Below are 25655 nucleotides of genomic sequence, written 5' to 3'. Positions count from 1 at the left end.
ATAAATATCAATGTATCAGGTTATTTGTTGTAATAAGTATCAGATAAATATCAATATATCAGTATGTCTAATCTGCAGGCAAAGCTATCTTTCAGCCCCACAATGAACAGTCCATGTTCACACCAATAATTATTTTGAAATCAGTATTCAAGCAGAGTCCTGGGACATCAACCATTCAGATAAAGCAGAGAAGTGAAACCACTGCTCCAAGTGCCTACATTTCCAAAATGTCTCTCAGACTGGAGAACTGGATAACACATAGTTAATTTGGTTCTTTATTACCAATCTTATTAAAATTATGGGCAACTGAATTGTCCAGGTTGTCATCAGTGCTACCCCTGCCACTCATCATGAAAGCCAACAAAAAATAAATCTGTAGGGCAATTTCCCTTCCCTTTTTATGTCTAAATTTCATTTGACAATTAGATTCATACACTTGAGGCAGAACATCTCGAAGCAATCACTACATTTCTCAGGTAGCTAAAATATCCAAGTTTTTGGTTGGGTGCCTATTTCCAACTGGAAATCTGCTGGAGCCCTGTCAAAATGTATCCCCACTTTGAATTCACTGCTCTATTTAAACACTTTAAATCAGTCTGCTCCTCGCCAAGTAACAACCAAAGAAATATGCAGTAAAACAAGGCAAGGAAAATTCTGCTTTAAAAATGGCTTAGAAGTTCTGAAGCATAAATAGAGAGCAGTGCAGAGAAACAGAAGTTGGAAGTACTGAAGGGAAATTTTAAGAGTGGAAGAACTGAGCTCATCCTGCTCCGTGGTGGGGCTGGAGGGGCTTTGTGCCTCCCAAAAGAACCTCATTCCCAGTGATAACCCCCTGCAATCTGCAGGAAGGGGCATGTATTCTTCATGCACTACAACTTTCAAAGAACATTCCAGATGAAGGACAAAGAGAAATAAATTTTTAAGAAGGGCATAAACAGGATTCCACTGAAAATTCTTCTTAGGCTCTCATTGTTTAGCTGTTTAGGGCTGAAACCCTTGGGTTCCAGTGATGTCTTATAAAGCTTAGCTGTTCTTTCTTGCAGCAAAAGCAGCTATCCTAAATAAAATAAATTGGAAGCAGTAAACATCTCAGTGAAAAATAGTTTCACTGATGTTTACCACAATATCAGCATTGTTACAGAATAGATTCACTAAAACATTTTTAAGTTCCATATGAATTTCTTGCTTTGTGGGTTTTTTTGACATAGTCTCTGGAAGGTCTGAAATAAGAAGACACATAAAACCAAACCATGACAATATGAGACATTATAATTTGCCTTTAGTGTGCAAACTCAGCTGAGCATTGCAGAAAATTTTATCTATGGCTTGATGAATGTTACTGTGGACAGTAAAAAAAAATTACCATTTGTAGGTAGAACAGGAATGCTGTAACTCCTGATACACTGCAGGTTAGCATTTATCTCTACAGATTAAAATCTGGCATGGGAAAATGGGAACAAAATCTTTGAATAAATGCTTACTTTGGACTTCAGAGATGCACTACAAATTATGAGAATGGTGAAGAAAACATGTGAGCCAACCATATCACTAAAATGATATGAAAATATGACTAAATAAAAAATTCCTTTAAGGCAGATGTCCAACTGACTCTGACACTCCCACTGCCCTCCTTTCAGTGAGTCCCTAACACACCAAACCTCCTCACCTTTCCTGCACAAATCCCCAGTATCTCTATTTCTGAATCACTAAATGCAGGAACCATCATAAATAACATCCCCCAGTTAAGCTGAACACCTGTGAGATGTCCCTCACCCTTCCAGAGGCCAATACGTCACCTCTGTCAGGTGACAGCACAAGTGGTGACGTTGCTTTGATCTGACCCAACAGACTCCCTTCTGTTCCAAGAACCACACACAAGACACACCATTGTTCCTCCCCAGCACAGAGCAGGGGTCTCTCAACACCTACCAAAGTGATCTTGTTCTTTAATTCCCTGAAAAAGCCCCTTCCAGATGGACCAGGGCAGGCTGGCACCAAAGCCAACCACAGCATTTCATCCTCTCACGGCACAGAAGATAAACAGAAATGAAACCACATTTCCCTGCTGGAAATGCAAGCTTAGATCCACACAAGAACAGTGATAAGAAAGAACTTTCATGGGTTAACCACCTTATTCCTACAAAGTACTAAAAACCCCCTTTCAATCCTTCAGCAGGTGTTACCAACAAAGGCCACTTCAGGTTCATGACCAAGAACCAGCTCACACCCGTGTCTGGTGCAGCTCCTTAGCTCCCACATCTGTGTCATGCAGTAATTTCTCTCCTTCTGCTTCTCCCCCCTTTACATTTCATAGCAGTACTGAACAAAACTTTCTTGTCTCCACCCAAACGTTTCCTGAGTGTTTCCCAACCCTGAAATTACATTACAAAGAAGAAAATCACATTCAGTGGGCCAAAACAAGCATTCACACGAACACTCCCCGTGTCAAAAATGATAAAAAGAATAAACCGCTGTTTCTTGACAAGAAGAGAAACAGATAATGCATTAAATAATTGAACCTGGTGATTATGAAAATAGGTGTTGCCACCTGTAAGCCTGGGAAACAATTTGAAAGAGTCGGAGGTACAAAGGATTGTGAAGAGGAAACAAAAAGTATTTTCTGTGTAGGTTCTCCCCACTCCATCCCCATCACAAAATAATATATATATACATAAATATAATATCTATAAATGGTGTTTTTATAGGAAGCAGAGCAACACACAGTGGCCTACAGCTGCAGGAAGGGGTGTTTTCTCCCCTCCACCTGGAGGAGCAAAGCAACTGACCTGCTGTTCATATCTTTTCTTGATCTCATCCAACTGCCAGGAGAATTCTTTGGCTTGCTTTTCCCGAAGCAATTTTGATCTGCTTAGATCTGCTTCAACCTCTGCCATCTACATGGGAAAAGAAAGGGAATATTTAATTTTTTTTTTTTTTAAAAGGCATAGCTTGAAATGTTCTGACATTTCTACAGTTGTTTGTAAACCATCAAAGAGAAGAATATCACTTGTTGGGAATGATAACAACAGCATTTGTATGTAGTGAAAATGAATATTCAGTCTCTACAGGATTATTAGTTACTCAAGGACATAGTGATCACTGTGATGCCACTCCCTAATTACAAAAGATTGGCTCCATTTTTCATCAACAGTGCTGAATATCCCATCAAAATTAAGTGAATATTTTCTCTAGACATATTTAAGACTCAAATATATTTCTCTTGAAAATATACTGCCTGTGGAAATTCAAGGGAAATCATGTGTGAGTCAGAGCACAAACTACACAATTAAAGCAAGTTTACATTAAATCAGAAAATAACTTTAAATAACTTAAAAGAGAATTATTTGGCTGCAAGTGAAGTCCTCTGAAGATAGTCATCGCCTATGAATAATGAGTCCCACAGATTCCAGCACGCAGCATCAAGGAAGCAATTTCACAACTCAATTAACAAAGGCTTTTGTATCAAAAGCACAACTGTTAGCTGTACATCAGGCATGTTTCCAAGGGAATATATATAAATATATATATGTAACTCTGCTGCAGTGCACACTCATCAATGACTTTCAGATCTAGATCCCAACATAAGCAGTGAATAAACTGTGTCCCCAAAAAGGGAAAAGAGGTGGAGGGGTTTGAAGGACCACAAGTCCATCTGCTCCACAAAAAGAAGAAACCCATGAATTTCTGAACCACAAGCCAAAATCCTGCTTGGCCTAAGGGAGTGCTCAGTGTTCAGCAGATGTCTGTGCCAATTGGCCTGGACATCACTCCCCAGGCAGGAAGGAGGAGAAAAGGCAGCACTCAGAGTGGGGAAATCCATTTTATTGCAGAGTACTCCAGCAGGAAAGGAAGGGACTGGAGCAGGAGCAGTTGGCCAAATAGAAAGTGGAAAAAGAGAACAGTGAGGAAGCAGCTCCTGGACCTCACTGCTGCTATCTACCATTAAGAAAAGGGACTGCAATCAATGTTTTATGAATAATTTTTTTCCAGCTCCAAACTTACTCAAATTGCATGGCTATGGCCATATTTTACTCAGGTTAATAAAACCCAGAAAAATAACAGATCTTGTTACTGCACTAAAGGAGGTTTTTTTTTGTTGGTTTTTTTTTTTTTTTTTTTTTGAGAGAATGAAAATGTTCAAAAAAGTGAAATAGTAAAAACATATGCAAAGATGCTTTCAATCTACTGGATTCTGCAGTTTATTCGTTAGGTCACGTTCATCTATTTCCAACAACTGCAACAAAGGCTCTTGATCATTGTTTGCCAAACCCAGGAAGCCCCAGATCTAGAGTTCCATGACATAGCCTATGTATTATTTCTCTTTTTTTTAGTTACTACTGGAAAAAATGCAGATCTTGCAGTTAAACACATGCCACCCACCCACCAGTGGACATCAGGTGATTCTTAATAATCACAAGCTTGACAAAATAGGAAGCAGATGGCAAAATAAATGATATTATCATAGAGCCAAACTAAAGAATCCAGTATTGATTGCAACAACTGAAAATGACCCCATCCTACTCATCTTCATAATTAACTTTATCTCACACCAAAAATGGGTTTAAAGCCCAGTATTCCTAATGCAGATCAAAGGACAGCGTTGCTATGGCTACTGCAGTTGTTTTGTAATAATACCTCCCACCTTACCACAAAACACAGAATTTTCCAGTATTTCCCAATGTACTGGGAGATTTATCTAAGAGTATGTGGATTCAGCGGAATGAGAAAGGCCAAAGCCATGAAGAGAGAGTTTCAGCAGTGTTCCTCTGATGTATTTCCTTGGACCTTGGTTCCTGCAGAATACAACAACTCAACTGCACAATATCATTTAGTATTTCTAGATTTTTGCATCCAAGCAGTAAAGAGAAAGAAGTAAACAGTAAAGAAAGAGTAAACCTCTGGCTGATTCATGAAGTACAGCAAAACTGATTTTCAAAATTTCCCAGAATGTAGCAATATTCTGAAAGAAATTTACTGTCATTTTAAAATTATTGTTGACTATGTTTTCCAAATTCTTTTGCACTTTCTTAAGTTTTGGAGTGGTTTTCTTTGCTGAAGGTTTTTTTTTTTAAGTGAATGAAACTATTCTTAGCCTTTCTAGAATTAGACAACATCCCTTTTTGAGCAGAACTAGGATATTATTTTGAGTCATCATGAAGAAATTGCAGGAGGGTCACACAGTACAGAAAATGTTAGATTAAAATGGTGGGATTTGTTGTATTACCCTTGTGGGTATGGTCTGCTGAACACATCATGCTTTTATAAGTTTGTTCTTGCTTTTTTTTTTAATTTCCAAATTCTATTATTCACTGTCTGCACGGGTCTTAAAAATATCAGCAATGAAGATTTTCAAAAAACTTTGAGAACAACAGAAGGAATTTCCTCAGTCCTAAGGCAGCACTCTCAGCCACCCATTCCAGTCCCAGCCTGCAGCACCCTCCTGTCAGCAGTGAGGTTTGGTCAAGGCAGGTGAGGTTGGAACTTGCAATCCAGAATTACAAGCTGCAATTCTGTCTGGAGATCTCAACCACAGGGGGAGTTAGGAAATGTCCCTTCTCTCCCCTTCTTTTTGATCACCTTTTGCTTGTTCCCTTTCACTCCTTGGGCTGCTTTTATAAACTCCAAGGAGAACAGTTTAACTACTGTTTGTTCCATAAGAAATTTAAGCCACTAAACTCCCTGATTTTCAGGGACAGAAAAGTGGATTTTTCCATCCTCTGCACATGACTGCCAGCAGCCACCATGGCTCTGCCCCTGTTTGGGCTCAAACTGATTACAGGAGCTCATTAATGGAAGAAAGAGTCGCTGGGAAAAGAGTAGGAAGAGACACATTTAAGTGGGAAATGACAAGCGTTGTTCCATAGGGTGTATAAACTAACCCTTTATACTCTCACTCCTGAAAAATCCCTAATCAGTATCATAACTGCAGATATCTTTATAACAATGACAATTCCGGCTTTGTCAGAAAGATGAAACACCCGCCACCATCCCTTTTCTGACTCGCTGCAAAGACACTACATTGTGAAAGATTTTGATGTAGCACTCTCAAGTGGAGCATGTTTCTGGCATTATAAGATCAGAATCCGCTATCCCACTGCGCCAGAGTTTCAGAAAGGCTGGCATTGTGACCTCCTCACCCGCTGTTTCATTTCAGCAGAGTCTTTCTCTGAGTTCAGCTCCACCTGCCGCTTAAACTCCTCCAGGGCAGCGCCTGCCTGCTGGGCCTGCAGCCTCTGTACCTCCGTCACCCGCCTCAGCTGCTCCTCCTTCTCCCTAGAAAGTCACAGAAAATTTTCAGAGTTCAAGTATCAAATAAAAGAACAAGTGTGCTGGTGTAAAAGAGAGGCCTTTAACCCGATCAGTTTAAAATAGTATTCAGATTTCAATTTCCTGTCCCAGCTTCTGCCCAACTTCCCTTTGCAGGGCTTTGAAGAAGGCGATGGAAGGCCCGAGTTATTTTCGCTTTCTCCGATTGAATTTCACACGCCCAAACACGGCATCCACGGCTCACAACAAAACCTACACCTTCAAAGTCTCTCTTCCTTTCAATGGCTCTCTACCCCCTGCAGAACCCCTTTTCTTAATCTCATCTAATTAATAAAATTGAATAATAGTAACAATAAATAAATACTAACAAATTAGATTTCATTAAATTAGATTTAAGACCCCCCAATATTTAAACAAACTCTTTTTAGCATGATTGCTTTTCCAGATTAAAAAAAAGACCAAACAAAAAAATAACAAAATTATCCCAGGGCCATCTTTGCTCAGACAAGGTACAGGATTATTCCCTGCTTGTCATAAATCAAAATGCAAAGCAGGGCAATGTGTGACACGTGGTTCCTTCTTAATCTATTAGAAAGCCATAATGCTGTGATGTCTATTCAGCCTTTACAGTAATGACAGATGTTAAATCTCTGTGCAAAGATATTTCATATCAACAGCCTACACTATTTGACATATTAAACCTGATACATCTATAGAAATCAGGCTGGGTTTCTTCAGACTGGATGGTACATCAAAAGTAACGTTTCTGTAATATTTTATGTACATTCACATATATGAAAAGATACACATGAAAAGATAGAGACATTCACTATATTGACACAACAGAGACAAAAGTTCAGGTAACATAAATATTTCAGAAATGTTGACGTGAGTCCTCAAATATTTCTAACTTTTATTAACTTGTTACTGGCTTTGTTATTAATTTTTTGTGACATGTTCCTACTCCCACAGGTCAGCAGAGCTGCCTGACTTTGTGTTCAGACACTGGAGAACACGATGGGACACGGAGGGACAAAGCTGGCTCCACCCATGGCTTGTAACAGAAGACACATTCAAACAGACCTGGGGCTGACATTTTCATTTTGCAGGCAGAGGAAGTACCTCACGATAAATTTCCCATTTTGACAGAAATTATTTCCATATAAAACAAAGAATCTGACACGTAAGAGACGGAAAAGCCCAGTTAATTCATCTCGTCTGTCACCTTGCCAGCCCTGGAGGAGCTGCTGCAGCACTGAGTGAGCCTTTCAGAAAGGTCAGGAAGCTGCCAAGCCCAAAGTTACAGTATTCACATCCTCTTCTGTGGTTTGCAGACCAGACTTTGACAATAGGACAAAGAACATAATCCTACATCTTCACAAAGCAGCTCTTTGCAGTGCAGGAGAGCAGGGTAATTCCATTAGCAACGAGATCAAAGAAATGCCACAAGTCCTGAGTCAGTACATTGCTGTTTACTTCTAGAGGTTTTTATCATTATGCGTATTTAAAGAAAAACATATTTTGATGCCTCACTCACCACAGCTGATGGAATAACTGAGAATAGGGAGACTGCTCCTCTCCTTACAGAAAAAGGAAAATACCCTTTTTCCCCCAGCAGAAATTGGAGGAAAGTGGAACAAAGTCATGTAACACAGTTTTGATGATTAATGTTTTGGGGTTTTGCTTTTATGTTCTTAGAATACCTGTGCAAATTATCTTCAAGTTTGCTAGAGAGCATCCATCACCCCTCCAGATATGCTTTACCTCCACAGACTCATCAATTCAATTTCCCACACTGCTTTGAGGGGGAAGCACATCTGTGTTAATCTAAGCCATTACATTCCCCACTCATTTATGAGACAATAAAAATTATTCAGCAAAAAAAAATCACTACCAAAATCAACATTCCTTTGCCCATCTAAACTAAAGTGGCAAAATTCCATTTAGGATTTAAATTCTTCCTGCAGAGAATCCAACAGATCCAAGTCCCAAGTACAAAACTCCTCCTCCACCATTCCTCAGAATGGGCACACCAGTGACACCTCCAGAGCTCAAAGCTTTAGGAGCTGTCTGATGGATCAGTTATCCATGTGCTCCTGCTCTTTGGCTCAGTTATCCCCCAAACCCCACATTCCAGGGAGCTGCTGAATACAGATATTTTTCTTTTACAGCTGTTTGACACTGAATTATACCAAGCACATCACTCCCCTCTCCCAGCACAAAATCTGCCTCAGAAAGAAGAATATGAAAGAGCTCTGCCCACATTTGTTACCTTGGAGAGACCATGGAGAGGGGAAAATGTCCACTTCCCTCAAAGATCCATAATTCAGCAATGGGCCCTGGATAACAAACCTCTCTCCCTGCAAAACACATCTAATATTTCCACTCCATACTGGAAGTAAAACCAAAAATCAAAGCTTATTCAAACACATCCACACTGCCAAGTGTCACAGGACACTGGGACAACAGCTTTGGTCCAGTCAGATGGAAACACAACAAATCTAAACTTAAAAGGACAAGATATCAGGCCTCATGCTCGTAGTGAGGCACCACATTTATGCATCTTCTTCCTCAGGAGGATATTTTTATTTTGAAGTATTATGATGTAAACTTCTAGGAATGTGATTTTATGCACCTTCCTTTCTTTTAAGGACTTAATCCCATGAATAAATGCAACATCTCATTATAAGCAGGAAAAAAAACTTCATTTTTAAGGATGTGGGAGCCAGCACTCTCTATTTTTTGTGCGGTTCAGATTTGTACAGAAGCTTAGAAAACCTGTACAACAATGGCCCTCGGTTCACAAATATAAGAAAAGCTTCACTTTTTTTTCCCAAGACACCGAGCAATGTGCCTTGCATGAAGCACTAAAATATTCACTTTGAAGATTATTTTTTTTCAGTTGGACTAGTTGTGGGGCCCAGTACAATACAATTACATCACTTAAATCCCCTAAAGCTGAGCCGGTCTGAATATAAAAACAGGGTGAATTTACTCTTTGCCCCCAATTTAAAAAGCAGCAAATTCCTTTTGTTTCAGTGTATAAAGGACATAGCAACAGAATGAGGAGTCTTACAGCACAAACCATCTCAGGGAAACCTGTGAAGACCAGAATTTCAATTTCAGAAATCAACACCCTGAAGTGCACTGATGAGAAATACAAATATCTTATGTGCTTCCTCTTCATGCTTAATCATAAATATTTGTCTTGCTCTGTAAAATGTCTTCCAAGAGGTGACAACTAAACACAGTGAGACTTTTCAGCACTGCACTAAGGAAATCCAGGGCAATTCAGGGGTTAATGGAAAGATTCATTAAGTTTGAGATGTCCCAGCAAATGCTGGATGAATCAACACCTTCCTGGAGGGATCCCACCATTCCCTGAACAACAGCAAGGGCTCACCAACAGCACAGGGAACAGGAGATGCACCTGGCTGGTCTCAGCCTCGTCAATAAATTAAAACCCTTCAGACATGTGCCAGCACACACTGAGCACACAGGGACAGAGTTTCACATCCCAGCAGTAAAACCCACACCCAAGCTCCCTGTGTGTAATTTAGAAAGATTTTCAGTGGAAAATAGTAATAGGCTGTGAAACTCTTTATGATTTCTTATAAACTTATACCAGGCTTTAATTCACAAATAGGCAAATTCTCCCCCAGGTTTTCAAAACCTGCAGGCAGCACAGCCCACTGAATCCCAACTGTACAGGAGAACAGAAACAGAGCAAGGAATGTATTTTGCCACTGAATAAGCTTCTGAAATTTAAATTCTGATGGACTCCACAAGAGGGAGAGGCTCCATCCCTTGTCTATGACAGGTTGTTATGACTCTGGGTTTCTGCCTGGAGATAAACAGGAATCCCAGAATATCTTGAGCTGGAAGGGACCCACACTGAGTCCAACTCCCTGCTTCCCACAGGGCTACTTAAAACAAAATCAAAGGACTGAGAGAAGGCTGAGGTATGGGAAAAGCAGAGTCATGGCTGAGCCTGCAGCCCCACTGCTGCTGAGATCTGGGAAAGGCCAGGCTCCCCTGCCATTCCCACATTACACATACTCTGATCCTATGTACTCAGATTTGCTGTAGTCACACAAGTCTTTGCCCGTTCCTCCCTCTCTTTCCTAAATATTACTACTTCTGAGGGAAAAATGCTTTGCTCCCCACCAAACTGCAAACTGTTCACTTGCTGGAAGGCAGCTGAAGAAGGATATTGTTGGTTCTACACAGTCTTCATTTAAAGTCACAAGAAATAAAAAATTGACTCTCACCAATATGTGCTGAAAAAAAAATAAGTTATCACCATTCATATAATTAATTGAGATTCAAAAAACCCTAGAAAAAAACTATATAAGCACATTTCCAAAGTAAAGCATAATTTCTTATATAATACACAGCAAACTGTGTAGCTGAAAACACAACCTGCATCAAAACATACCCAAATTTCCCATGCAAACCAAAATTCAGGAATTTCACCTTAGTATCTTCAGTGTCTACAGATATGAGGACCCATCCAGTGTACTGACACACACATTTGATTTTACATAGGGAAATTTAAGCAGACCCATGATCCTGCTCCTGTCACCAGAGAGTCCCTCATGTGGAGATGCACTGCTACTGCCAGGACTCCACCAAATTGCAGCAGTTTCATTAATTAATTAAAATTATAGCCAAATGCAAGATCCATGCTACCACTTTTTAGTACCACAACCAGTAAAAGCACTCCCTGCCACAGCCCCTCTGACCTAACTTCTAGCATGCAGCTATTCCACTACATAAATAATGTACTGGGGCCTAAAATACCATGTAGCTGTAAAAGAAGAAGTTAATGGGTTCATTGTCACAGAAAAATGCTTCAGTAGTAATGCCAAATCTGTGAAATACGCAAAAATCAATTTTGTTTTTTCTGCTCTGTTTTTTAACACAGAGGGATAGCTCAGCTTTGGGCCTAACTCCATCCCAGCTGTGGCTGGAGCATCCCTGTGCACAGGTTGGGATTCCCACAAACAACAAGGAACAACCAGGGCTCTCCTACTATGCCAGCCCCAAACATATGGAATATGTGCAGAACACTTCTTCTTTTTGGTGTGGAGAGGAAGAGAGAGACACCGTGAAGTCATTCAAGCGGAATGATAACTAAACCAAAGCCAGATCAAAGGAGCGAAGAAGAAAGACTGAAATGTGAAGCTGAAATATTTATTGCCTTCAAAATATCATCCCTATCCTGTCCCTGGGTACTTTAATATTTGGAAGTTGTTAGAAAGCATTCTAACTTGTTTCATCATTTCAAAGAAATAAAGCCAAAAATATAAAGGCAAGAAATAAATATAAAGTGTTCCCCAGTTTTAAGAATAAGATGGGCTTGTCTTTATGAGAAAAAGCACAAATCCACTTATAAATTGTTTACAGTTTGCATAATTTGAGATGTTTAACATCAAAAAGCTGGTCTGCATTCCTTCAAGTAAGCTCCAACAGTGGAGGATATCTACAATATAATTATTGTTTTAAACTATATACTTATGTTTTAAATAAATAATGAGAAAACATAAACAAACGAAATCATTCTTTAAAGCCATTAATGAGTTCAGAGCAAATAATACTCCACGTGTGCAGTATCACACTGAAATAAGAATAATGCATTACATTCAAAATTAATGGCTCACAAATTAGGCAGACATTGGTTAAACACACTAATAATTATTATAACTATTTCTCATTACAATAATGACAGGGCACTGTTGTGCTAGGTGCTGTGCAAACAGAATAAAAGAGCAACTGCCAAATGATGAATGTGATGTGGGTTAAAAGGCTGGGCAATTGTTGTAAATGTGGCTGGAAAGAAAAACTTGGTAATTTTGCTCCAGCTTGCAGAAATGGTCTCCAGGATTTCGATCCAGCACATACATGAGAGCACAGAGGCTCAGTTATCAAGGGAGGAGGATTAGAACAGAGATTAAACAGTCACGGCTTTCCCATGCGGAGACCACGGGTAAACCTCAGTGAGGACAACACGGAGGGAAAATTAGAGAGACAGGTGTAGATAATGGCTTAGAAAAGGGGAGACAAGTCTGTAATTAAAAGGTGGCCCTGAAAGCCAGCACAGACAGCAAAGAGATTCATGAGGTACCCAAAGAAGAGGCGCAGGGAAGGCAAAGATGGAGATCAGAGAACAGCGCTGTGGCACTGAGAGCTGGGGGTGGATAAAATAAACCATCCAAGGACAAACTATGTGAGAAATCAGCAGGCACAGGACAGAGCCAGGCAAGGAGAATCACTTAACACTAACAAAGCACAGCCCAGGATGCGTGGAGAGCGACAGAGCCAACAGTGGTTGGCAAACCAAAGATGCTGAGGATGAACTGCCAGGATTAAGACTGTTAAGGAAGTACAAGGGCTCAGAATTTATCCTGTCATTCTACTGACTTGAGATAACTAATTTTATGGTTAAAATAATTGGTTAATTCAGGATTCAGAGTAATAATGGTCATGTTGTAGTAGATAATAAAGGTATTTAATTCTGAGGAACCATAAGTGTCTACTTGGGTCGTTGGTTTCTTCTTTCCAAGAGGACATGGATTGTCACAATTTTCTTTTCCTTAAAAGTACAGTTTCAATTATCAGATTCAAGTCCTCCATGAAGGCTGGTTTTATTGTTGCTGAAGCTGAAGTTAAGTTCTACAAAGCACATAAAAAGTAGAAGCAAAATTAAGATTATCGAATGTAATTGAAGTAGAGAGATCACAATCATTGAGCAACAAGGAACAATGTTTTTCCTTGTACTGTTTTGTAGATGGTTTCTAAGTGACTCAAAGGAAGTGACTACCTGAAACATTTCATGCTTTTTAACAATTAGTAATTGAATTCAATCCTCTGTACAGCTTTCTTTAGCCAACTGAAAGCTTTTCTCATTTCATCAATGTTTTGGGCATTGTATAACCTTGAAATGAGAAAAGAAATAAGAAATCTGAAACATACACGGATGTGAGAGGGAAGCCTTTGGAGTAACAAGGAAACAATTCTGCCATTAGTGTTGTTTATTTGTATTTTCATTTAATCAATGTGATTGTGATAGTCCTTAACTACATTAATTATTAGACTAGCAATTTACAGCAATTAATGAAGTGCTACAGCATGACACAGCAATGCTCTTCACCTCACAAGGCAATACTTTTAATTTCGTAAGCTGTGTGCCATATCAAACCAGTTTCACAGCTGTTATCACTAAAAAGATGTCATGTGATATCTCTATAACCATCTTGAGGGACGTAACAGTCCCAGAGCCAAGGATTAAAAATCAACTGTTACATTTTTTTTGCACAACCGGAGCCTTCCTTTCAATACATATTTCATTATTGCCAGTAGGTCTCCAGAGAAATGGGGGGAAAGAAAATGAAAGGCTGTAAATAGTTAATAGAACACTTCATTTTTGCTTTTAAGTGAGACTATTAAACAAAGCTACCATATTTCTGAGCCCTCTGTTCATGCTCCACGTTGTGGCCCCTAGAGCGAGGGTTAGGGAATGTTTACAATATGCTGGAAACTTTGACTGGGTTTGCTCTAAAAGGTTTCAGATGCTCAAGCACCAAGTGGAGAACAGCTGCTTGGTTTTCCACTGATTCTTAAAGGAGAAGGAAAAAAAACAACAACAAAAAAAACCAAACCAAAACCCACCCTACCAAAAAAACCCACACGGTTTTAAAGAGTAAAACTATATCCCAACTCCTCAGCCACATCACATTACCATTGTTTTTAAATCACAGACATGGCTTTTTTCATCATATTGCAATGGCTGTAACAAGACAACCCTCAACATTTAATAAAAGATAATGATGAACACAATGAACATGAGTATAAACTCTTAACAATGCTCTTTTATTGCAACACTTGGAATTAAAGACAATGCCTGCTCATATTCCTTTAATTATTTCCGGCTTTAAATAGTAATAGCTTTTCCATTCTGACAAGAAATCTCTCCACACACAAATACTCCATTTTCAAGGAAAAATGGAATTAAATGCAGGAAAACAGCTACACTTAGGCAGTTACCCTGAAAACATTAACAACAACAAGCAATTACTCAGAATTTGGATTCAACTTAGAGGCGCAAGAAAGGAAAAAAGAAATGAAAAATTAACTTGTGGTTAAAGCTATCACTCCCTTTATTTATTTATCATTGCATTGATGATTCTCAGGCTGTTGTGCTTTGCTGTGTGCAGTGGCATTTCTGACGCACACCACTCCAAGAAGCCAATACAAGAGGATTTGAAGGAGCAGCTGTTTAAATATAAAGTTTTCAAAGGGCTTCGTAGAATCAAATTCTGAAGATCTACTGTAAACCACAGCTTTTTTTTTTTCAGATTGTAACCTCTGTATATTTTGAAAAGCCTAGATTTTACTTATTTTCAAAATGTTGGGATCTAACAATTATGCAAATGTAAATTGCAAATAAAATAAATTATTTCCATTGCTAGTTATTCTACCTCCTTCTGCCAGCTCTCTTCACATGTTTATTTTGCCTTGCCTTCATCTGTTTCCCTCTTTATTGGGTCAGCAGCAGATTGTTCACCATTTATTTCTCTCATATCTATGTACCCTCACCTTTACACTGTTCCTTTTGTGGTATTTCAGAGAGAAGAAAAGTTAAATAAACACCATGGGAATTTTGCAAAATATAAGCAATCTTAAGGACTAGAAGACCCTTACATAAAACTTCCTGTGCTAAAGTCTGATGCATTTTTAGGTACTTCTGAATAAAGCAAGAAGAGCTTTTCACATCAAACAAGCCCAAGTCTTCTCTCTGTGCATCAAAGAGAACCATACAATGAAAAATGAGTCATTACTCAGCCACAGATGCAGGAGAAGATTCTGCAAAGGACAACCTCATCCTCTGCCCATTTTCACCTTGTCCCCATTTCACCAGTGCAGGTGAACTGGGAAACCCCAGGCAGAACCAGCACTGCTGAAGGAGGCAGGCTCAGAACAGCAAAACCTTAATAAAATACTCAGGGCATGAAAAAACCTTAATAAAATACTCACTATGAAAACAGAATCTCATAAACTCGGATCATCCCACTGCACCAGGGCTCAGAGCAGACAAGGGCCTTGTGGAAATCAAAATGAGAGAAGATGGGAATTTACTGACCCTTGGTGTTGCTGCCATCCAGGCATTCCCCATGGCAGCCTGAGGTTCCAGGACAGTGCTAATTTCATTTTAACTTCTGCTTTTAGCAAGGCTGAGATCAAAGCCACCCTCTGAAGGCTTTACAGGCATCAATACCAAGTTTAAAACCACAGGAGAAGCATGAGAATAGCTCCAGCTCCATGGATCTGGCTCAATGTCAGGTAAGGAATGACCCAGAATAACCAAATGACAGGCAAAGCACACCAGGAGATGACAAGTGAAGCTTTTTGAATAAAAGAATTGACTGAGGTTTCAAGAAGAGTAACTGGTACCAAAAAAAAGGTATTTCCTTCCCTAAAGAACATTTCTTCCACCTTGATTTAGGAAATATGAGTGCTGACACATTTTTATCAGATAATTTCTGTGAGGCAAAACCTCGTAGCAGAAATAGCTGTGCTACACACAAAAGCTGAAATGCAAAATATAAGCAAGTACCACCTGACAAAACCCCTAGAAACAGCAGCCCAGCACAGAGCATTGCTCTCACACTGGAATAAGGAAAAGCAGTGGGAAAAGCTTTTTTAAGTCTGCAGTGAGGAAACCCCCTGGCACCACCTCCAATGTGAAATCAACTTCTCCTTGGCTGCCATGTCAGAAACCACACGTACACAAGCATGTGCATGTACACAGGAAGAGATGAGAAAAGAATGGCAAATCATTTTCATTTCTTCATTTTCCTGAACACCTGCAGTCACCACCTTCACACCATGTCATGACTGGAAAGATTTGGTCTGAGAACTGTGTGTGCTTTAAAAACCATTAGGAAAACTATTGGGAAAATCTGCTAATAGATAGAAGTGCCTTTACTGGTTTCTAGAAAGTTTAGCAGTTTAGCCCCTCTTTCTTCCCCAGAATTTTAAACAAGTTCAGGCAAGGGGTAGAAAGCCATGGAAAAAAAAGAGGTGTTGGTAGTTCCTTATGTAAACAAATAATTTTATTAAGTGAGTTGGAATGAAGCAGCTGCTCAGCATTTGCTCTGTATCATCCCCACTTGAAAAGTGCTGAGATTTGGCTCCATAGACAGACTTGGGGAAAAAAACAAAAAGGCAAAGGGTGAGCAGGAGAAGCTTGTGGAGTACTGGAGTGGAGATGTGCAGGCATTCCTTGGAGATGCAGTGTTTAACTACAGCATCTGCACCTGTACAGGGTGAGTTTCATCTCATTTGATTTAATTTCATCTCATTTCATTTAATCTCATTTAATTTCTCCTAATGTCACTTCTCAATATTTGTTTCCTTCACACTCTACAGAAGTGAAGAACAAGAACTCAGGAAATCTGTACTTCAGGAGAATATGAAAATGTTATTTGTGTATGAGGCAAGCAAAGCAAAAAGCATTAAGTCAGATCCCATAATTACCTCTGGTACATGAGAACTGTCACAACCCTTATCCTGAAGAAATCACCATGCTCTGCACTTCCCATGAGGGTGAGAGACGATCACAGCCTCAAACTATTCAGGATGTTTAGAATTTAGCCCAAAATCTCTCAATGTCAAGAATGACCAGGTTTATGTGTCTCTGCAGCCACAAAGGTGTTATCCCTGTCCCTGGGAGTGTCCAAGGCCAGGCTGGAGCAGTGGGACAGTGGAAGTGTCCCTGCCATGGCAGGGGGGGATGGGATGGCTTTTAAGGTCCCTTGCAACCCAAACCATTCTGGGATTCTCTCACAACACTGGAATGCAAGTGTCAAAACCAAACCACCTCAAAACTGAGCTGGTGTTGTGGTTGTAGTCTTCAATAAAATGGGGAATATTTCCCTACAGTAAATGGATATTTCTCACAGTAAACTAAAAGTATTGAACAATCTGCTACCAAAATATAAGCAGAGGTAAAATAAATATATTAAATGAATAAACATCCAAATTCCAGAGAAAAAGACACAAGAGATGATGCTGACAGCTGTTTAACAATATTGTATAAAGTCAGCAAGACCTTTTCCTTCTCTTCCATGCAATTTCTTCAGCAGCAAATAGTTACAGATTTTTCTCCTCATTTATTTTCTGTTTCATTCTACTCAGTTTGCACTGTGACAAATTATATACCTCTATTTCCTACTCCTCTTCTCACTGAGAGATAAGAACAGCAGAGATTCAGCCTATTTGCAACCCACTCCCATGACACATTTTCTGCAACCAAACCACAGGGATTAGAGAAACAACCTTTCCCCCCAAGTAATTACAGAGAAGCTTTTCAAGAAAACTTTGTTCTTATAGAAATGCCATTTAAAGGACATTCTAGAAAAGCCCTTGCAGCACTTCTCAGAGTGACTTGTGCTATTAAGCAATGCCTGTGACATGCACTGCAGAAGTAAATATAAATTTTATATCTACAAGTCACCACCACGAGTGTTGGAGCAATTCTTTTGCAAAAGGTTTGCTTTTGACAGATATTTCTACCATGAACTTCAGAAGAAGGAAAAAACCTTCTGTAAACTACATAAACCCCTATTCTGTATTGAAACTGTGGCAATACTTTTTTTTTTTTCATTTTTGAAGTGAAAGATACTTTCAGAAATGTGGATTTTACTATTCCACACAATGCCTCAAATCACTTTCATTCTGCATCGGTGTGGATGCGTTTGAAACAGCAGCAGCACTGTTTGCTGTCACAGCACTGGAAAAATAATGATAATAATAACAAAAATCCCCTAAAATGCCTGCCACTTCCCTTTCTGTGTGCTTGCAGCTCAGCAGCTACTCAAGATATAATCCTGTGGCCATTTCAGAATCAAAGTGCATTCAGATCAAAGCAGTTTATGAGAAAGCACTGATGCACCTACTGGGTTCTGTTACAATTCCACAAGGCATCATTTCTATGGAAGATGCTGAACTGTATTTTCATCCATTTCATGCAAGGTGAAGTTGTTTTCTAAAGATTTATTTGGTCTGCCTAAGCTTGGAGTTAGTTAATTTCATTCTGCACGTAGTTAAAGAAATTCAGCAAAATGAAGCATTTTTACATAAGACATTGTGTCTTATAGACTCATATGAATAGGAAGGGATTGCTAAAAAGAATAATTTTTGCAGCAATGAAAAAAAAAAAAACATAAGGAATTCGTCCATTTCTGCCACAGTAAATATTACTGCTCCTTATCTATTACCTACTTGTACATCATATAAAAGGACATATATGAAAATATCTTAATATTGCCAAGACACACTGGTGCCAAATAAATGGCTTGAATTGCAGAAAGCCCTGCAGGACTGGCAGCTCCTCTGTCCTGGGCAAGTGAGTCTGTTCCATTCCTGTCACAAATGCAGAGGTCAGACCCAGAGCTGAAATCCCAACCAGCAGAATGTGAGCTGGGCTGAACTAGGGTACTGCATTTCTGCAAATATCATCTTTTTAGGATCCTAAATCCATCCTCATGGATCTGCCAACTTCTGTTCTCCAGCCAGACAAAGCCACACTTGAAAGCTAATTTTTATTTCTATTCAATTACTTATTAGCATTACTAATTCCATTATTAATCTTAAAATTAGACACAAACCCCTGCTATAAAACAATTAAAAGAGCAGTAATATAGAGTGTTATTAGAGTAAACTATCTCCACAATTAAACATTTTCCATTTCAATTGGGAGAGGTATATTTGGTTTCATATTAGAAATCTCTACATTATTTTCAACACCCTCAATCAAAGAAATTAAATTAAAAGAAAAAAAAAATATGAGAATCAAAGTGCCAGAGGACATGGAAGTAACTCTGGGGAAAATATAAAGTCAAAGAATATTCTCATTTAGAGGGGACCCACAGGAGTAGAAGCAACATGTACAGGAGACACTTTGAAAACCATATAGGAACATATAGGTCTATACATATAGAACCATATTAACCACTTGCTGTGGGGGAAACAGCAGATGATTTTAGCCTGTTGAGCAGCCCCCAGGGCTCCTCAATCCCAGGAGCTGATCCCAGTTTTGGCCACAGGATTGACCCACAGAAGTACAAGGCTGGGACTGAGCTCTGCCAACATTGTTTTATTTCATGGCCCTTGGAGCATCACTTTGGGCTCTTAAAACTTGAGTCTTTCAAATCCTCAGCCCAACTCCAAGCTACACCTAAGCTTAAATACAGCCAAGGAATCACTGAAATAACTGAGGATGTCCTCAGCCCCAGCAAGAGCTCCTCAGGTTCCAAATCCCCAGCACTTCCCAGATCCTGCCTGGAGAGAATTTCCACTGCACCCACGTGGTGATCAACCCTGGCCTGCAAAGCCAGACTGGTTTTATTAACATAAGTAAGTGCAAAATGACACATTATTTGAAAGATGTGGAAGAAAATTAATGCAACTTCATTATCAACAAATCAGATGGTAAAATACTAAAAGATTAAGTGCAGTTGATAACAGTTCAACCTCCCCAAAATTATAAATAATAGCCAGTGTAAAGAATTTAAAGATTAAAACCTGGAGTTTTTATTAATGTCTGCAGTGATTTAAGATAGTCTCTATTTATGCCAAATACCTCAGAGATAATAGAAATAAAGAAATACAGACTTCAGCCCTGTCATTTTTATAGAATAAAAGTATCTTTACTTGCCTCTCCCAGCCTAGATAAGCTACATAGTGATATTAAACTGAATACTTTTAGCAAATAACTTCTGGTTTGTTTCAGAATAATCTGTTTCCCCTAGAAATTACTTCCACAGCTTTGACTTTTAACTGGATTAACACACGGAAAGAATAATTTACATAATCAAAAATGGAAGGAGCATAGCAAGAGTTGATTTTGTCCTATGTGCAACTGCTGTACATAAACCACTCCCTTGCTCAGAAAACATCAGACTTGGTGCAGCCTGATTAGCTGTTCATGGACAAAGTCAGCAAAAAAACCTGTTCCAAGTTCGTTAATGAAAACAAGTTAGCATTTCTCCCACAAGAAGAACAAGTACTCCCACAAAGAAATGTAACACTGAGAAAAAATCTGCTTTAGACTTGTAATTTCTGGATATTAAACATCTAATATAAAATCAGAAGCATCATCTACTAAATTAAAATATATTTTAAGTAAATACATCTTTCAAATTTATTCCATTTTCTAGAAGAGCCCAAAGCAGCAAGTCTTTAGTTTTGATTACTTGCTTCCTATGAATAAACTCTGAATTGAACCTGGGCCCATTTATTTGAGAGGGCAGCACCAGCTGAACATCATTAACTCTTATTTATTTTAATTAATTCTCATTAATTCTATTTTATTCCCACCACTTAAAAGTCAAAAAATTTAGGTGAGTTGGATCTTATTTTACTTTTTTTTCATTTTTCTGGTTGATTAGAACCCTGAAGGTGCAACTTTAAAACTGGAAAGAAAACTATAGGAGGGCAGTTAGATGAGATAAAGCATAAGTTTATTTAATAAATAAACATTAATAAATAAATCTTTTAAAATACCAAGGATGGTTCAAAATTATTCCATATTCACTTACTTCAGAGCCTGTTCCAGGTGGCGAATTTTCTTTTGAGCATCTGCTTTTTCTTTATCCAGATCACTCCGAATGCCATTAATCTGCCATTTAAAGAAAAAAAAAAACATATATTTTAGCCAAAACAGTGTCTGGCTTAAAATAAATCAATAATATTTTAAATTCTAAAAACTATTTCTTTGCATATTCCTTTTCCACTGATGCTGACAACCATCCATGGATTTCTAAAATTATGAGAAATGCAAAAGCAGATATTAGCAGAGAGATGAAGTATGAGAATGTAGCCAATGAGCTATTTTCCTTCTCAAAGTGAATTATATCTGTCTAGAATAAAGAAATATCAGTAATTTTATAAAAAGGAACTAGGTTTTCTTTATGTAAGTACAGAAAAGGAGACAGGAAACTGCCTAAAGTAGTGACCCATATTCTCTAGGGTGCAGAGCTCCTACTCCCAAATTTGTGACCACCCAAACAAATGACTTGTGATCATTTCTTACAACAAAAAATATCAAACATAAATACCTTACATAAACATCCTGAATAATAATAATAATAGAATAATTAGCAATAATAATCCTAAAAATAGTACAGAAACCCTTGAATTTGGCAGCTTCCCAGGTGTGGTCCAAATCACTAGTTTTTGTAAAGTTTTTTTGCCAAGGGCAGGTTAAATCCAAGAGTTTATACATAATCTAAGAGTTGTATTGCTTTAGAATTGCTCAAGGAACAATGTGGGGATGGGACATACAGGAAATCCTTCATCCACCTACAGTCATTTGTAATGTTCCAGGCTGTTAAGATACTACAATGAAGAAAAATAAGTTTTACGAAGTGTGTAGGCCAGTGAAAAAATAAAAGAGGGATCCTCTGCTGGGAGCAGTTCCATGGAGGTGTTCACTCCAGGAACACTTAGTTGACTTCCAAGAGCCTCCAAATCCATGAGCTATTAGAGAATGAAGAAGCTGCTGCCAAACCTGGTAAAATTCTATATATTCAACAGGTGGCTTGGGAATGGCTGTCAGGAATAATCTGCCACTCTTCTGATGCTGAGCTGAATGTTTGGAAAACAAGTGGTTGATTATTTATAAAAAGCAGGTGTTTCCTTGGCTTGTAAAGCCATTTAGCCTAACTGGTTCCTGATCCAGCAGATAAGCACATTTAATCAAACAATGACATTTAAGGTTCCTACCTATGATTTGTTTGATGTTTAAGTATCCTCAGAGGCAACAGCCACTGCAGACTCATAAAGATTATTAGATAATGGGTAGGTTTTCAAATGAACAGATTGCAGCAGAGACTTCATGATTCCTTTACTTGTTTTAGTATTTTATGGGCCAATCCATCCTGGTTTATGGATTTATACCCACAGATTATTCACTGATATTTTTCTTCCCATCCCATCTCAAAGATTTGAGTTTGAAAACAGTTACACCACAATTTATGAACAAACTGCTGTCAAGTTATCTATAAAAAGAAAGGCTCTGCTTCCTTGTTTGCTGATGCAGAATTCCAACTTCTCTCCCTGGGCTCACTGGTTGGAGGCACTGCTGACACACCCTCACCCCATGCTTAGAAGCTTTCTCCCAAAAGATCCCCAAACCTCAGTCAAATTGTGCCAATATATTTTTTATTTTGGCCCGCAAATCAATCCAATCCTGGATTTTTCTTGAGTTCAACGTAAAACCCATGACTTAAGTAAAAAGACAAATGTAGGCTAGGTTTAAACCAAGGCAGATCCTGGAACAAAGAATGTTTTGACTTCAAGTCAGCAGAAGGAACTAACTCAAACCAAAACCTCTCTACAATTCATGTCACAAGTGCTATTACCAAGTGACAAGTAGCTGGGATCACAATCCATTATTTTATGTTATAAATTTGCCACATTTGGCAATGACATATTTGAGTAACACATCCTTTCAATTAAACAGGCATCTAAGGCACCCTCTGGCTGCACATGAGTTGCACATATAATGTCACTAAAATTGAAGTTTAATTTGAAGCCTATTGATGTTCCAAGTCTAAAAGAGCAGGCAGGATTTGCAAAGTGCTTTAAGATGAAGTGTTTCTGATGAAAATTACATTTTTTACTTCAAGCTTCTGATGTAAAAACAATGCCTGTTGACAATATCTAGAGAACACATGCAGAAGGATGGAGCAGAGATTCTCTGGGGGAAAAGGAGTATGGGAGAACACATGAGCACTGGCAGAGGTCAGGCCAGGTTTCATTCAGTTCATTTTCCTTTCAATAACAGCAGCTGCCACCATGAGCAGTGTACACACACAAGACAGGCTTCCAGGGCCACTTTTTTGGGAATGCCATCCCAGCCTCCATCCCCTGGCAACAAGTTCCTAAAATCAAAGGTGATATCCTTGTCCTTAAACAGCTTAAAATCTTATTTGATTTTGTCCAGTTATTTTTCCATACCTTGTGAAGTGCTTGGATTCCCAAATTTACTATTTGGGGGTTTCAAAATTTAAACCTTTAAGTCCTGTACAGAACAAAACCATGCAGAAGATGGGAGATTTTCCTGGAAATATTACCTGTTTCTCATACACATGCTTCAAGTGAAGCTTGTCCTGCTGAACCTTGTATTCTTGATCCTGCAGAGGAAAAGATGTGTATTCTAAATCAACAAATCCCATTTTTCTTCCATTTCAGAGCATTCATCAAACATAGGCATATTAGCTATTCATACAGAATAGGCCATAACAAAATAAAAACCCACTTTATATCATCATGAAAAAATTCTCTGACATAGAAGAGAATTTAACCAACACCAAATAACACAACTATCTCCAAAGTCATGATTCATGTTTGCTAAAGAGAAACAGCAACTTCTTCTCCTGAGCTATTAAAATGCCATTCTGTACTATATCAACTGTGAAATGAAAGACATTGGAAGAAAAGTAGATGCCAAAACTCAACCAGGACTGATACATGATACAGATGTGGAACTCATTACCCTGAGACAGAAGGATTAATTTAAATGCCTAAAGGAAGACAGAATATTGAACTGAACTATTAAACAGTGCAAATTAAAAACAATTTTGAAACTTTAAAAATGTTTACAGTTTACGAGAAGAAAGATATATTCATCATCCTTTGACAGGCTTCTTTGTAATCCACCAATAGAGATTTAAATTCTTTTATTTAACATGTGAACTACAAGAAACAGTCAGAAAACTTCTGTGAAAATTCTGCTCTCACCTCTCTTTTAGCCACACTTTTTAAATCAACCTTTAACCATATGTGACATTTCATATATTTCCATTCATGAAACAGAAACAAGCCAGCATGGTATACAGAAGTACATTTAAGGATGGATATCTAAACATTTAAATCATTAAATAAAGTAAAAAGAGTTGGTCATTTCTGAGAAAGAAAGTCAGGGCTCACCCTCAGCTGTTGCTTCCTTTGATGTTCAGAGTCTTGCAACTGTTGTTTCAGCAGAGCCATTTCACGGCGTAATTCTGCAATCACTTCACATGTCTGCTGGGTTTAATAGAAAAAGCAGCTTTTGTCTTGGACTCCTCATTAGCTCTTTTGTACTTTTGAATTTATTTTTCTAAAGTTCCCAGAAACTGGAAAAATTATCAACTCGGGAGAAAAAAATCTGTATGAGTTTACGCCTCTGGAGACATCAGTTTGGGCCCTCTGGTGAGCTTAGAAATGGAAACAAAAGCACAATAAAACACCCTAATAATAAAAAATCCCTACTAAAATCTACTAAAAATTGGTAGAAGAAAAATACCTTGTAAATTAAATGCAGCAAAGTATCATCAAAGCTCAGAGAATTTCAGCAAATAAACACCCAACACCCCACTTGCCCTATGGCTCTATGGATTAATAAATGACATTTAAAACTCAAGTCTTTTCTACAGTTATTTAACTTTAAAATCACTTTAAATATGTACCATCACTGTATCTATGCATATTGGTAGATATCAACCTGACAGATGTTTTTCCAGAAACAAACCAGAGTTATTACATTTTGGGTGAAACTTACACTTGCAAAATATAAAATTATTTCCTTAAACACATAAATATTTAACACAATATTCAATGCTAGGAGGCCTGCAGGACTATTTTTTTCTGGAAAATTTTTTTTCTGACATGGAAGAGGCTTTATGAAAACATTAAGTCTTCAAGGGTGTATCCAGAATTTTTACAGAAGCACGAACAAAATCAGGATGTTAATTGCACCTTATCTGAATCAGCTGTAGAAATAGACACACAAAACAGAATGACCAACCAACTTCAGATGATTTTTCAGTCAAATTTGGGAATGAAAAATTAAATCCCAATTTTATTTAAACTTACACTTATGACTAACTTGGGGAACTCAGCAATTCCTTGGATTTATTCAAAAGCATCATACTGATGGTGAGGAGAGCACTTAAATAAACCCCATTTTCCTGGCTGTTCCAACTGGCAGCATACCTGAGCTTGTTCCTGCTTCAGAAAATCTCTATCAACATCAAATTTACTTTGTTGTTGCTGAAGGTTCTCCTTGTATTCCTGCATAATCTGGTCCTTGTCTTTCTGAAGTAACTTGTACCTACACGGAACAAGCAAACAGAATATGGAAATTGCTTTCAAATTTTGGCATTTTACCTGCTCAGTATCAATTGCATGGAGTCTGCACGTCTGCCACGAGCTCTTGTCACAGAATGAGCTGCTCATAAATAATGGAAAGGTAAGACACTCCTCAAGGTGGTCGTTTGGGTCACTCTAAATGAGTTTGACACCAATTAACATATTTTCATGAGAGTTTTCTCATGTCAAAT

The 25655-nt window shown here is 38.4% G+C and overlaps 1 protein-coding gene across 1 annotated transcript in view; it reads right to left on the bottom strand.

Annotated features, from left to right (window-relative positions):
• Nucleotides 1–25655, bottom strand: part of CEP112 (centrosomal protein 112) — a 158830-nt gene that overhangs the window by 95766 nt on the left and 37409 nt on the right. Inside the window, exons 14-19 of the mRNA XM_077787393.1 lie at nucleotides 25309–25426; nucleotides 24265–24357; nucleotides 23409–23468; nucleotides 20871–20950; nucleotides 6138–6273; nucleotides 2787–2894 (exon numbers count right to left, since the gene is read on the bottom strand). Of these exons, the coding sequence (XP_077643519.1) occupies nucleotides 2787–2894; nucleotides 6138–6273; nucleotides 20871–20950; nucleotides 23409–23468; nucleotides 24265–24357; nucleotides 25309–25426 (595 nt within the window). The remainder of the gene's footprint in view (nucleotides 1–2786; nucleotides 2895–6137; nucleotides 6274–20870; nucleotides 20951–23408; nucleotides 23469–24264; nucleotides 24358–25308; nucleotides 25427–25655) is intronic.

Source organism: Lonchura striata, chromosome 19, assembly GCF_046129695.1.
Source record: "Lonchura striata isolate bLonStr1 chromosome 19, bLonStr1.mat, whole genome shotgun sequence".
Taxonomy (NCBI): domain Eukaryota; kingdom Metazoa; phylum Chordata; class Aves; order Passeriformes; family Estrildidae; genus Lonchura; species Lonchura striata.
The sequence above is the reverse complement of the archived record's forward strand: the minus strand, read 5'-3'. Positions and strand labels throughout refer to the sequence as shown.